Here is a 14,300-nt window from a genome sequence, read left to right on the forward strand (position 1 = left end):
ATCATCAAAGTACTTACGACCTGACCGACATGCGACACCTGTTTGCTTGTCATGTGGCTCTCCCGTAGAACAGGAGCTTCCGGAACCTGTCTGTTTCCTTGCTGTACCTGTGGTGCCCATGCTGGCACTGGCTGGCTCAGTGAGTTACTGCTCCATGCCTGTGAACACTGCAGTGGCCCTTAGTGCCAAGCGTCTCCAGCTCTTCTCTCAACCTGATGGCAAGGTGGGACTGCACCTCTGGCTGGGGCAGGGAGTGAGCAATGTAACTGGCCCTGGCCAGTCCTGACTGGAGGTGACTGAGCATTTGAAATGTTAACGGGAGGTTCTCCTGCTTTCTGGATCTCCCTCTGGCACAGTGACTGGCCAGGTTAGATAGGATGGTTCTGCCACCAGCCCGGGTCCCTGAGTGACTCTGATGAGCAATGTGGCCCTGCCACCCTGCACAGGACATGCAGTGGAGCAAGGAAACCTCTTTGTTACTGAAAGCCACTGAGATTCGGACCTTGTTCATTACTGCAGCGTAATCCAACTTGTCCTGACCGATGCAGTAATTCTAATTCTGCAGTTGTACATCCTCAGGGTCTCCAGGGCTCCCTAAAAGCTTTGGGGATCTCAGCCAATCTCAAATGCCTCAAAGCCAAACAAGACCAAAAGCTTCCCCTTCAAAAAAAATCAGGCCATGTTCTGTTCTTCCTTTTTCCTTACAGAGAGGGCAAGGAAGGGAGGTGGAGGGACGGCCTGGAAATAACCCACCCGGTAGGGAGACCAACATGCTCTGGGACCACCTCTGAAGTGACCTCACGCTGGCCACAAATTCCATGTCATCATTCTTCCCCGTGGTCAAAAAGAAAAGCAGCATGCCCACTGTGCTTCAGTGAGTCAGAAAAAAGCCAACAGCCCTGGGCCAAGAGGATCTGCTACCGAGGGGGACACTCCCATAGCCGCTGCAGTCTTACCCATGCGGCCTGGGTGCTCCCAGTAATTGTCAAGTCTGGCACCAGTGTTCTGGCCTGCAGGGGACGAGAGGTTTTCTCAGCACTTCCTTCCGGCTGAAGGGGGGAGAGCTCCGTGTGTGTGTGTGTGTGTGTGTGTGTGTGTGTGGGAGGGATGCTGAGGAAGAGGGAACGGGCAAAATAGCATCCAAAGGGGCTGGTCCCACGCAGGGAGCCTCCTTTGAGTTTAGGGGAGCAACTCTCTCCCCTGACCTCAGTTTCTTGGCTCAGGGAGATGAACCTTAAGATAAACTTGAGGAACTTTCCGGCTTGTTACATGAAGTTATATTACCTCCATTCACATCCTGCTCCCACCCCAGATGCCGAATGCAGGGCTCTGGCTCTGCACCTCCTCCCCCATTCAGTGCTGTGAGCAGCTATGGCCCCTGGGCCTAACAGAGCTGCAGCAGGAAGACAGAAACCAGCGAGCACCTCTGTGCTGCTCAGAGAGCAGGGATCCGGACAGCACCGTGGCGCCCCTCCCACAGGCCTCTCTGTCCAGGGAATCCGGGGCGCTGATCATTGGCAGTCATCCCCCGAATGACTCAAAACTGAGCTTCCAGTGCTGTGCTCTGTCCCAGAACCCCAAGCTCAAGCCAGGCCCAGCCCTGGGCTCACCCAGCACACAGGGAGTGATTTCCTAAGGGCTTGCAGGCCTCCTGGAGATGGGTGGAAAATGGGGTGCGGACAGCAACCTGCAGCACAGGGTCCAGCAACAGGGCCCAGAGAACTGGCTGCAAAAAACTTGGGAGCAGTGAGAATGAGAGGCATAGGAACCAAATGCACTTTCTCTCTTGCACATGGAGCAGAAAGCCCTGAGGAACGGCCCCTGTTGGGTTTTCCCAGCTGTTTCCCACTGAAGTTCACCAGCTCTGTAGGAACGGAACAGAGTGGTTCTCAAAGTGCGCCTCTTGGGTAGCAAGACCAACAGCCTGAGAACTTGCTAAAAATGCAAAACCACAATTCCCAGCCCCAGAGCTGACTCTGAAACCCGGAGGTGGAGCCCAGGAAGGTGCGCTTTGACAAGTTCTCCAGGTGACTGTGTCACATGGCACGGTCTGAGGACCACAGGGAGGGAGAGGGAGGAAAGGAGGAGGAATGGAGCAGAGGCGCTGCGTGGAGCTTCCCCAGGTCAGCCCCTTCTGTTTGGAGACTGTGGTGCAGGCCCCAGGCATCCTCCCCAGCCCCTGGGAACAACCTCATCGGGTGAGACCACAAGTCTGAAAGGAAGACCACTCTGAGGGCAAAGCCATGGAACAGAGCTGGGAATTCCCTGACCCCTGGACTCTAGAATTTTAGGAATGACCTAGAAATTACCTCCGAGGGGAAAAATAAAAAGCAAAAGTGAGAATTCCCCTACCAGACAATAGGGGGAGAGCCGCTTCTGGCCTGGGAGTAATGGGGAGACTCAGGTCTAGAGGAATTCAGGCTGCAGTCCTCCCTCCACATTCAGGAGGTTGGGCAGAGGTGGGGGATTAGTCCCAACTCCCCATACCCAAACCCACAGATGCTGAAGTCCCCTATCAAATGCGTAGTGTTTGCATGTAACCTGGGCACTGGGTCACTTACATACCTAGTACGATGGACATGTAGGTAAATAGTTATATGGGAAATAGTTACATTCCCATTGTTTATGGGAATAAGCATGAGGAAGAATTCGGGCACCTGTTCAGTTACAGGCCTAATTGTTTTTCAAGATATTTTCAATCATTGTTTGGCTGAAACCAGGAAGCAGGACCTTCAGATAGGGGACTGTATTCTCAGCTGGCTCAGGTGACTTCTGCTAAGTCAACCCAATCAAACCCTGTTTTAAGAGGAAACGTGTGAACATTGTGTGTGTGTGTGTGTGTGTGTGTGTGTGTGTGTGTAAAGTACCACAGCAGCAGCTACTGGCCTCCCCGCTCCCAGTCCAGTTCACAGTTAAAATGGGGCTGGAGTGGGCCTTGGCCGGGTCATTGCTGGTCCTTAACAGGTTCAACAGACCCAGGAGCCCAGTTCGGCCAGCTTCCCCATCCATGAGATGCTCACGACCTGCTACATAATTTGAGGGACCCAGGGCACAAAGAAAATGCCTGGTTCTGTTGGAAGATTGTGAGAGCAGAGCCTAAGGAAGTGGGTCCCGCGGAGGCAGGAAAGGGCTTTTTGAGTCCCGCAGGTGAATCCACCGAAGCAGGTACACAGGGGGCTGGCCTTTCCGGCGCAGCTAAGGGGCAGGAGGGTTGGCTTAGGAGGCAAAGCTCGCCAGCCCATGCGGGGCGGGGGGGGGGGGGGCTTCTCCGAGACCTTCATCACCATCGCTCAGCCTTCCGGGAAAGAGGAATACCCTAAGGGAGGGGAAATCCGACCCGCGGAAAAGGCTGCACACGAGGACTGCGCTGTGGGCGCTGCAGGCTGCTCCCCGAGGTCGCCTCCGAAGCGTCCCCCGCGTCACGCGACTCGGCGCTGCAGCCCAAGCGCAATAGGGGCATTTCCGACCCACGCAGGGCTCGGCCCGGAGGGACAGCAGGAATGGGCGAGCAAACGCCTGAGCACAGCACCACCCAAGGCAGGGACCAGGCCGTGGACCCTGCAAAGGCCCCGTGCGCAGCCAGGTCCCAAGCCCTCCCCTCCGGCCCTCCCCTGGGTGTGCTGGGGTGCGCGAAGGTCTGGGGAGGGGAGGGGCCCTGCAGAGCAGGCGCCTCGGAGTTGCGTTGTTTGGAGCCTTTCTATGCGGAATCCTCAGCGCCCCAATGGGCTCTTTGCTCCTGAAGACGCCCCCAGATCCGCACTCGCGCCGGCCCGCCCACTGCCAGCCCGGGCCGTGGGCCGTGGGTCGTCGGCAGTCGCCCTCCCCGCCTCTCCGAAGTCTCCACGCCCCGCCCCGCCCCGCCCCTTGGGCTGCGGCCCCTTTAAAGGCCTGCTGGTCTGGGGCCGCCCCTTCTCCAGGCGGGCTCGGGAGGAGCCGCAGCCGCCAGCCGGGCATGGCCATGGCGTCCCCGGCCATCGGGCAGCGCCCCTACGCGCTGCTCTTGGACTCCGAGCCGCCGCGTTATCTGCAGAGCCTGAGCGGCCCGGAGCCGCCGCCGCCCTCCGGGCGCTCCTCGCGCCGCTGTGTCCCCGCGGCCCTCTCCACCGCGCCTGGGGCGCACGAGGGGCGCGGCGACCGCCAGGCTGCCCGGGGGGACCCCCAGTCGCAGCCCCGAGCCCCGCGACCCGCGCGCCCTCTCCGGCCCGGGCGGCAGCAGAGACTGCGGCGGCGGCCTGGAGCGCCCCGGCCCCGCGACGTGCGGAGCATCTTCGAGCAGCCGCAGGATCCCCGCGTGCCGGCGGAGCGAGGCGAGGGCCACCGCTTCGCGGAACTGGCGCTGCGGGGCGGCCCCGGCTGGTGCGACCTGTGCGGGCGCGAGGTGCTGCGGCCGGTGCTGCGCTGCGCCAGTGAGTGCGAGGGGGCGGAAGCTGGGAAGGGCGAGGGGCGAGGGGAGGGGGCCTCGCCCTCCACGTCCCCGGGAGGCGCGAACTTGGAGCGCGCAGCCCCTGCAGACGCCGCTCCGGCCCCTGCCTGGGTCCTTCAGTGACGGGCCCTGCGGGACGCGTATGTGTGACTGACGATTGCAGGTGCGTGGCTTGGCCCGACCTGCCCCCACCCGCAGGCGCGCACGCTCGCTCGCTAGTGGGCTGCGCTGGTGGCTGGACGCAAGGTCATTCAGCTGCCTCCCGCGCAACCTCCTGCTTCGGTTGTAAGTTCTTGGAAGTGGGCTCTGAGACTGACACTGAGCCGACTATTTGACCCTTGCTCATTAGAATTAATGGAGAAATGGCCTTTTCATCCGCCTGTGGCGCAAAGCTGAACCCCCTCCTCTCCACTGGGACAGGGAGGAGACCTAGTTAGGCTTCGGATGGAAACAGGCTGTGAAGATGAAGAGGCGGAGGTCACCCGGGGCCTGCACCCCAATACCCTCCTCTTGTGGCCCCTCAAACCTTTGGGCTCTACCGCGGTGTTGGGGTGTGGGCCCTGCCCCCTCTCCCTCACCTCAATTCCCGCACACCTTCCTCCGGCTCCAAGGCGCCCCAGCTCCCGCGGGGCTCTCTGAACTCCTCTAGTCCCGTTCCCCCCCCCCCCCCCCCCCCAAGCCAGGCTCTTCCTGACCCTTCCTGTAAACCACCGGCTCCCAGTGTGGAGATTTTCTGAGCAAATCTGCAGTCTCCCTGGCGTTCGTTATTCTCCTCCTACCGTTAGGTACGTGTATTCCTTTAATAGGTGTCTGCCCACCGCCTTGCACTAGCCAGATTGGCAGAGGGTATCCGTAGCCATGTGTGCATGTAGATGTTTTAAATATCCGAAGCACAAGGCCAGAGGGCGGCACAGCCTGTGGTTTGCATCGTTTCTGCAGAGGCCCTTCCCCCTGCTGCAGCTCTGCATCTCCCCACCACTGCAGCGCTGGACAGCAGCCGCTCCGGCCCTGCCCGTGGGCAGGGCTTCCTTTCCAAGGAAGAGAAACCCAGGGCCTCTTCGCGCCTCCCACTGCAGCTGGCTGCCTGCAGGCAGGAGAGCTCAGGCTCTAGCCAGGGTCCAGTGGAAGAGACTTGGAGGGGAACGTGGGTGCTGTCCTTTCTGCCACTAGAACTTCCAGTTCAGGAGCCAGTTAAGGAGGAAGGAGCAGAAGCTGTGGAGAGGTGTGTGCCGGGTGTGGAAGGGTGGCTGTCACATGCTCAGTGCCTCTGACCCAACTGAAAAATCAAATGCAACCCAGATACACTGGCAGCTGTCACCTCTCAAGGTCCTGGGGGCGTTTTACTGCTCAGGGAGTGAGGCAGGATCCTCGCTGTAATGGGTTTTATGGTCCGAGAATCCCAAGAAATCTGCTTCAGTGGCATTCTTGTCTGTACTTACTTAGACTTTTGGGGACCATACTGATTGTTGACATTTTGCACATAGTTTTATGATTGTTGTTTGATTACCATGATGTATTTGTATGTGCATCCCTGTGACACACGGGGATTACATTAAGGTATTTTCACATCATGTTAGAATTGCTTCCCTGCTTAACCCTCACATCGTGTTAGAACTCTCTTTTCCCCTGGCTTGAGCCTTTGCTGCTCGTGGCAGGAAGACAGGTACCTGTGACTGTGTGTGACTGGTGAAGTCTTTCTGATTTCTTGGGCTCCCATGCCCCCCACATAGTTGATTAAACACCAACTGTGTGTTATAGGGAATGCCTGAAGGCCAGAGAGGAAGCAGAGCTGGAATCAAGGGGCTACAGAGAGGAGTTTCTGTTTGTTGCTATTAATACTTAACTAATTGGGAGCCTGTGACTGGCTGGGAGGAGTTGAGAAATATTCTGATGGGCGAGTTCAGCTGGTAGGGTTGAGCATCTTGCTCGAGGTTGAAGGTCTAGTTCCATGATGGGGTTGATTTGTTTGTCTTCACTTTGAAATGCACCTGTAAGAGACAATACTGTGTGTTGATGAGAGTGAAGTCCAGAGCCAGAGTCCCGAGTTCAAGTCCTGACGGTCACTTACTCTCTGTGTGACCCTGCATCTCTGTGTTCCATTTCCTTGCTTAAAAAGTGGGGATAATAATCTTGCCTGCTTCGTCATGTTCATGTGAGAATGAAATGGACTGATTCGTGGGTGTAAAGCACTTTGAGTAGCGCCTGGGAGAATGCAGTACGAATGAATTCGGTGCTAGGGCAGGCTCACGATGCCTCCGGAGATCGCTTTTCCGAGCAGCGCCACTTTCTGACTGCCTGGTTGCTGTGCTCAGTGGCAAAGTCAGGGGCAAAGCCTCGGACACCCAGGACGTTCGGGTAGTAAGTGACCTCTAGCGCTGGACACCTGCCCAGCGTCCTGCGGCGGCTGCAGCATCCTCACCAAATGCCAGGGGCTGAGACCCTTCTCTGCCTGGCTGAGGGACTCACAGAGACAGCGGCCGCTTCTCTGTATTGGCTACACCCAGCACAGTGCCAGGCCCCGCTTCAGTGAGTGGTAGCTGAAGGTGGTGGCTTGTTTGTATTATTAAATCTCCCTGTTCTTGGAAAGGGCAGTGGGCACATACATGACATCTGTCTGCATGGGAGACTGACACTGGGTGGGAGCCATGTTGGCAACTGGGCTTCCTATAAATGAAAGGCTTTCGAGAATTAATTGCCTGTGCACCTTCTGCCTGCCTAACTTAAGTTTCCCCTACTTCAAGGTCTGTAACTGGGCTCTGGTTAATGCTGAATTTGCTAACAGCGAAGTTCAGAATTAATACAATTCTCAGAATTCAAGAAATCCTGCTGGTTAGAGAAGGAAATCTGGCGAGGGCTGGTGGAAAGGTATAGAAAGAAAGACGAGAGGGGGAGGTTGTGTGAGTGCACCTTTGTGTTTTGGGTGCGAATGGTGGTCACTGCTGGAAGGAATGGTCAGAAGCAAATAACCTGAGAAACTCACCCGCTGCCCTTTGGCCCCATTCTCAGGGACTGTCCCTTCTGTAGAAGGCTCACAGAAGGGGCCTTTCTTTCTGTTGGTGGTGGATGTGTGAGCTGTGCTCAGCCAGCAAATGGTCTGGCTGTTGGAGAAACCTAGTTCCGGCGCATGGACTCGGGGAGGATCCACCGAGGTCTCCCTGCACCTTGTTGGTGAGCGAGCCTCACCGGCCTCTGTTCCTGGACCCGGAGTATCTCAGGGGAGGTTGGGGGTGGGGTGTTGAGTGATGGGGTTGACAGGGGGCTCTGGGGCTCGTCACCCTCACTTCCCCTGCCCAGGGCAGACTGTAGTTGTGGTGCTTGCCATGGAGACTTTTCTTACGGAGCATGGCCGGCCTCTGACCTCTAGCTCTCGCCTCTGCAGCAGTGGCTGCGTTTAGCTTGATTCTGAGGGCTGGAAGCACCCGTGTGATGCCCAGTGACCCCGCGGGCCCACGCCCTCCTGTGGGTTCTTCACTCACATAGACCACTGGGGTGCTGACTCTACTCTGCCTGCAGCAGAGAAAGGCCTTCACCCAGGCATCTCGGAAAGTGCCCTTTGTTTGCCTTGGGCACTTGGAAGGCATTTGTTCAGCTCACGCAGTACTGAAGTGTGTGGCTTGTACTTTTGTTGATTTACACCCAGGTTTTTGGAGGCTGGGAAAATTGAGCCCTAAAACGGACGCTTTGTTGTTGTAGATAGAGTCCCCCACCCCAGTCTTTCCCTCTCCCTGGCTCTAACGGGGAAGGTCCCACGGGGAGGCGTTTTAGGGCACATAGAACACTTTCCAGAGGCCTTTGGAGCCCCTCAAGCTGCACCCCCTGTGTTTTCCTCTCCCAGTTCCTGTCTTCTCAGAAGATGAAAGTGAAAAGGATTAAATGTGGGCTTCGTTTCTCCCCCTATTCATCAGAGCGTGAAATTATCTGATTATGGAGTATGGGGGGCTTGAATCCCAGGTACAGTCAAAAATGATTAATGCCACTTGTCTGCCAGCCTAATTAGACTTGGTAATGAACGCGTGTGTGTGCCTGCTGATCCTGCAGCGTTATTAGGTGGAAGTGAATTGACATTGCCCCTCAGCACTGTGGCTCAGGCTGGAATTCTCTTTCCCCGAGCCCGCTCCGAATGTACTGTTGAGCCAGCCCGTGCCAAGCCTGGCAGGGAGGCCCTGAGTGACAGCGGAGTCAGGGCCCAGCCGGGCTGCAGGAGTGGATTCATCCCGCAGGGAGCCGTCTCCTCTGTGAATGTGCACAGTCCGACTCGTGCCTGGCCCAGCCTGCGTCTCAGGAGCCCAGGAGAATTCTTCCCATGTCAGTAGTGCCTTTCTTCTGAAGAGCCCAGGCAACTTCCTGCTTGCTGCTGCAGTCATGCTTGGAATAGCTTCGGGAGGTCAGACACCTTCCAGGTGCATCTGCTGAGATCTCATGTGTCCAGGACTGGCCTGTCCACCTTGCTCAGGGCAGCAGAAAGGTTGGAACCTCTCGAGGAGGGCTCATTCTGACAGGCCCTCAAGGCCCTGGGGCTGTCTCACGCCCTCAAGCCACTTTGCCCCTGGGCTCCACACCTAGCATCTGAGTGTCAGGCCACTGGTGTGGCACAGCCATGGGTGGGCCCCACTGGTACTCCAGTGGCTCTCCCACGGGCGTCTCTGGTTTCCCACACCTACCCCTCCTCGGTGTCTGGGTGGAGGGCAGCTGCTGGCCACTCCTGTGCTGCCGAGGTGTTATTAAGGCTGGGAGGAACCTGTAAACACACCCCGGCCCCATCAGACACCCTTCCTGTTTGCATTCCTGGGATGGCAGGGGGCGGATTCTCTCCGGTGGCTGAGTATTTGTGAGTGTGTGAAGCATGTGCACGCTCCAGTGCTGCAGTCAGCACAGCCCCAGCAGTGCGGGTTGCTTGTCCCACCTTGCGGATCCAGGCCTGTGCTACTGCGGGTGCCCAAGCCCGGCCTGTTTGCTGGCTCGGGCCACCCACCCTTCCTGCAGAGCTCTGTCTGGCTGTCCCCTGGCTGGGCCAGGAAGTGCTGGCAGTGGCTGTTGCTGGGAAGATGGTTTTGCATTTAGTCACTTTCAGCTTTTTGTCCAGGAGTTCTGGCAAGCTTCTTTCCACATGTTCCGGGTAGGAGCCCAGGATGGGAGGGGAGCGGGCTTAGGGGAAGAAGGCGGAGTCTGAGGTGATGTCAGGCAGTACAGACAGCTCTGCTCCCTGGAGGCACTGGTTTAATGGGATAAAATCAGTGCTGGGGAACAGGCATCAGTACCCACCCCAAGGTCAAGACGCCTTACCTCTGAGCTGGGGAGGTGATATTTAGGTTTTCTCTGAGTCACTTACACACTGTGCTGCGCAGACTCGGCAGCACCTGGTGGGTGGACCCCAAGCCCTCTCCATGGTATGGCCATTGGCTGCAGTGGCCCACAAGTCCATAGTGCATCTGTCCTAGCCTCTGCTTCCTGGAGTAGCGCAGGTTCATGAGAGAGACACCACAGGGAGATCTGTGAGGCTTAGGTCTTTTCCTGGCCTTAAGGAGAGGAAGGAGGGGAGGGATGGGTCCCTCCTGGCCTTGTACCTTGTGCCCAGCCTCCGGAGGAGAAGGACTCATCTCACCTGAGGGGTCTGGTGACCCCTGGGAGCTGAAGCAGGTCCCAGGTTTTTTTGGATTTTCCTGCCTATGCCAACTGCCCTGACCCCACTTGAGGGCATTAGGGGAGAAAGCTCGGATGGCCTTGTGCAGAGGGTTTGTGAGAGGGGATCATGTCCGGTCTTCATTCTTGTGTGTCACTGGGAGGCGGGCTGTGGCAGGTGTGACACTCGCCTGGGTCAAGTTTACTCTTCAGTGAGGATCCCCGGTCCCTCTGCCACCTGTGTCTTGCCCAAGTGCATTTCCAGGTCCGGCAGGTTGTAGCGCAGGTCTACAATGGCCATTGGCCGAGGTTGCTGGAGAGTGAAAACTTGGCTTACCTGGACCTTGAAAAACACCAGACCGATGAGGGACATGAAAGTCACACCTGAAAGGAGTGATGCTGTTTGTAGTTCTTTTTAAAAAAAAAATCCTTTCATGTTTTGTTTCTGCTGGATTCTGGGTCTGGGAAAGGACTATTGTTGAGTTTGCTGGAGATACAAATTGATGTTCTGTGAACCTGCTAAAGTGGGGTAAGAACAGGTGGGAATGGGCAAGAAGTGGGAGAGCAGAGAGAAGTTTTATTGCGCCTGCCTGTATATCTACAGCACCTCCACGTGCCTTGTCTCTGTTGAGCCCTGCAGTTCCCTTGCAGGGGGAGGAAAAATGCTGAATCACGCCCAGCTCATAGAGGAGAAGAGAGTGTTCAGGGAAGTCAAATCAGATCATTGGTCTCAAATCAGCACCAGAATCCAACCTAGAATTTTGCCTTATGAGCTAACATCGTTGGGCACGCAAGCTCGTTGATTTCCTGATTCATCTGCCTGCTTTCTGCCAGTGAATGCTGGAAGGTCCGGTAATAATGACAACGATAACACAGAAAAAAGGAGGCTGATCCAAGGGGTGGGTGAGCCGTGTCCAACCTAAACTGGAGAATCTGATGGTGTCTGGGTAACTGAGAACTGGCTCTACCCTGCTTGTTTTCAGCCTTCAGTTTCTAAGTTGGTCTCCGGATGTGCAAATCATGATTTTTTTTTTGGTACTGGGGATCAAACTCCAGTCCTTGCACTTGCGAGGCAGGCAAGGGCACCACTGAGCTTAATCCCCAGCCCAAAATCATGAAATTTTTAAACAAAGGGTGAACTTTTCCTAAACCCTGCTCCCCCACTCCCAGGGTCCATTGGTGTCAAATGAGCGCAGGCGCTGGGCGTGGAAATGCAGGTAGTTCTCTCTGTACCCCACATTTCCTTCCTGCTGTGACCCACAAGTGTCCTAGAGGGGACAACTGCAGTGAGGAAGGGTTGGACAGGGACTCAAGGTAAATTCGAGTCCGCGCCTGGGACCTCAGTTCCCAGGGAGTGGGGTAGCCCCTGGGAAACAGGAAATCTAGGCGCCCTCAGCTCCCCACAACTACGAGTATTCCTCTGGCCAGGATCACATTTGGGGCCAGGCCCCATCACTCACTTTCCTTATGCACTTGGAGGAGGCTGTCGTTCTCATCCAAGGTGAATGGAAGTCGGAGGTTCAGTGGTTTCTGTTGAAACAATTATATTCTTTCTGCAAGGAGGAAAGTACTAAAAATTCAAAAAACTTCAGCAATGCCTTACTGTTTAAATGGGACAGCAGATTCCGGCTGTAACTGGAGAGTTCAAGAGGAAGGATTGCAGATGCTGTCAGTGAAGGTCTGGTCTAGTGCAGAGTGTTTTTAAAAAGCAACCTGGGGGAAGCGTTATATAAATGGGCTGTTTCATGTGAGAATCTACTGCACCCCCAGGCCTGAAGATGGTGAGGGCTGTTGCTTCAAATTCCACTGGCTGTTGCCGGACTTCCCATTAACTTGGAGGTCGTGGGCTCAGTGCTTCAATGAAGGGGATACAGAGGTCATGGCAGACACCCCTGCCACCGGGGAGTGGGTGCTCCTCCCCGACCATCCCTAGTCAGCATCTATCTAGCTTCTGAAGGATTAGGAATGAGCATTCTACAACCTCCCAGAGCCCCAGAACCAGTCCTTGCCAGTTCTTTTCTGGTGCCTTTCCCAATGGCTTAACTGTTAAAACTCAGCTCTGTAGGGCAGCTCTGTAGCTCAGTGGGAGCCTGCCTGAGACCCTGGGCTCAACCCCCAGCACTCCAAAAATGAATTCACAAAGAAATAAAATAAAGTACAGCTCTGTGTGGAAGAGAAAAGAGAAACAAGGCCCTTAAGCCCAAATGGGGCATTCGGAAGGGATCTACCCCATTGCTCATATTTGAAAATTCCCCAGCGCGTGTGTCCCTCTTGGAGCTGCACTGGGAGTGCCACCCTGCCTGTGCCCAGCCACACAGGGGTTCCTGGACCCCCTGGGCCATCTCGGATGCCAGGGCCAGGTGGGGTTGAGGCAGGGAGCCTTGCTCCCATCCTCTGCTTGGTGATCTCAAGTGTCATTTTGCGACCTGGGCTCCCTTAGGACCCTCTTCAGGTGTAGCAGGTGCTCAGTAAATGAAAGCACCCCTGTCCACAAAGAACAAAGGCACCCCAGCCTCCCCACAAAGCAGCAGGGAGAATCAGTGTCCAGGCCTGAGGAAGGGTGGCAATGGAGAGTTTCCGTATTGAATAAGTGAGCTGTGAACAGTGCGGCGAGATCGCTGCTGTACCCAGGGCTGAGGCCCCTGGAAGACGCAGTGGCCTGGACAGCACCACCTGGCCAGATTCCTGGGAGGAGGCCAGGTGACGGAGCCTCTGTGGAGGACGGCAGCCAACATTTTAAGTAGGGCCAAGGCAGGGCTTCGGGTGGGAAAGTAAGGGCACAGGAGCTGAGCCAGAGCTGGTGGCTGCATGCAGAACAGGTAACTCGTTGCTGAACTTGGAAGTGCCGGCTCCCTGGGCTGCCAGCTGCTGACCACAGCACAGGTGTTGTGTCCTGCTCGGCCAGGGATTCCGCAGCTGTGCAGGTGCAGTTTCGCTTCCTCTGGCTAAAGGACAAGTGTCCCTCCTCTGAGGGCCACCGGCAGGTGAGGCCAGGATCTCTGGGTGAGCCTGGGAGAGGGCATCTCCTGGTGCCTGAGGTGCCTTGGCCTGGGCATTGGGGCTTCCAGGAACTTGGCTACTTTTGGACCAGCGTGAGGGACACATTTTAGGGCAAGAGGACAAGCCTTCTGCCCTTTTCTTGAGAGGCTGAGGTTTTCAACTTGGCCACCGGGTCACCGCCTTTGCCCTCCCCCTCCTCTGCTCAGGTGTCTGGTCTTAGATAAATGTTCTCATGCTCTCAGAGCCACAAGGCTTCCTATGGACCCTCCTTGGCCTGCAGGGAGGAGCACATCAGCCCCAGGTTGTCCCCAAGGAGCCTACACAGCTGGCACAGCATTGTTAACCCAGCAACCCTGAAGAAATCCATTAACAAGCTCCCTGGCTTGGCCCGAGGTGTGAGGTAAACGGTCACTCCTGTCATCCGTTCAAACTTTGGCGACATTGATTTTCAGACTCCCAGGCATGCCTGGGAAATGAGGCTCAGGGAGGCTCCCTCCTGCAGCCGGTTGGTGGGGGCATTGTTATCTTATCAAGCTAAAAGCCCCAAGAATAGAAAGCTTTCCACTGGGGAGGCGGAGGGAAAGGACCTCACCGTGAAGGAGGTGGTGTGGGTCAGTGTGTGCAGCTGCTGGAGCCCATGGTCCCAGGGGCCCATCTGGGGTACAGGAGGCCTGGGTCCCTCCCTGGGCCCACCATCCCCTGCTTGGCCCCCGGCCCTGACACCAGGCCTAGAGAAGAGCTATTGATCTTCAGGCGGGATGACTGAGGGCCAGGATGAGGAGGTGGCAGCCACCTGCTTCAGGCCGTTCGCTGCCCGTCTGCAGCGGCTCTTCTGCAGGCTCCGGAAGACCCAGCAGCTGCCAGCAAAGCTCCAGGCCCCACAGAGGTTCTGCAGTGAGGCCCGGCAGGCCCTCGGTAGGTCCACGCTGCTCCGGCTGGGGGGGTCCACTGGGACGCAGGTTGGTGACTTTTGTCATGGAAAAGGAGTATGGGTCCGTCAGGCAGCCCGTTACTTAACACTGAGCTTCCCGCCACTCCTTGATCCTCTGACTCCTGGCCACCTTGCTGGAAGGACGTGGTCAGCCTGGTTTGGAGCTTTGGTCTTAGCTGTGGATTTTAACAACTTTCTAGGCTGAGAATTGGGACTAGGGCCATCATAGTCAGGGTCCCTGAGCTGGTGGACTGTGGGCACCTTGGTGGTCACTGTGTTCTGTTCTGCCCATCTTGTAGCTTAGAGGGGCATCAGCCTGCCCGGGAC

The 14,300-nt window shown here is 56.6% G+C and overlaps 1 protein-coding gene across 1 annotated transcript in view; it reads left to right on the forward strand.

Annotated features, from left to right (window-relative positions):
- Positions 1 to 3,898: 3,898 nt before the first annotated feature.
- Rassf5 (Ras association domain family member 5) overlaps positions 3,899 to 14,300 on the forward strand; it is a 68,620-nt gene continuing 58,218 nt past the window's right edge. The window contains exon 1 of the mRNA XM_004862064.4: positions 3,899 to 4,406. Within this exon, the coding sequence (XP_004862121.1) occupies positions 3,953 to 4,406 (454 nt within the window). The 5' untranslated portion in view covers positions 3,899 to 3,952. The remainder of the gene's footprint in view (positions 4,407 to 14,300) is intronic.

This window comes from Heterocephalus glaber, unplaced genomic scaffold (genome assembly GCF_053883595.1).
Source record: "Heterocephalus glaber isolate CG9 unplaced genomic scaffold, H.glaber_assembly_v1.0 deba00001600, whole genome shotgun sequence".
Lineage (NCBI taxonomy): Eukaryota > Metazoa > Chordata > Mammalia > Rodentia > Bathyergidae > Heterocephalus > Heterocephalus glaber.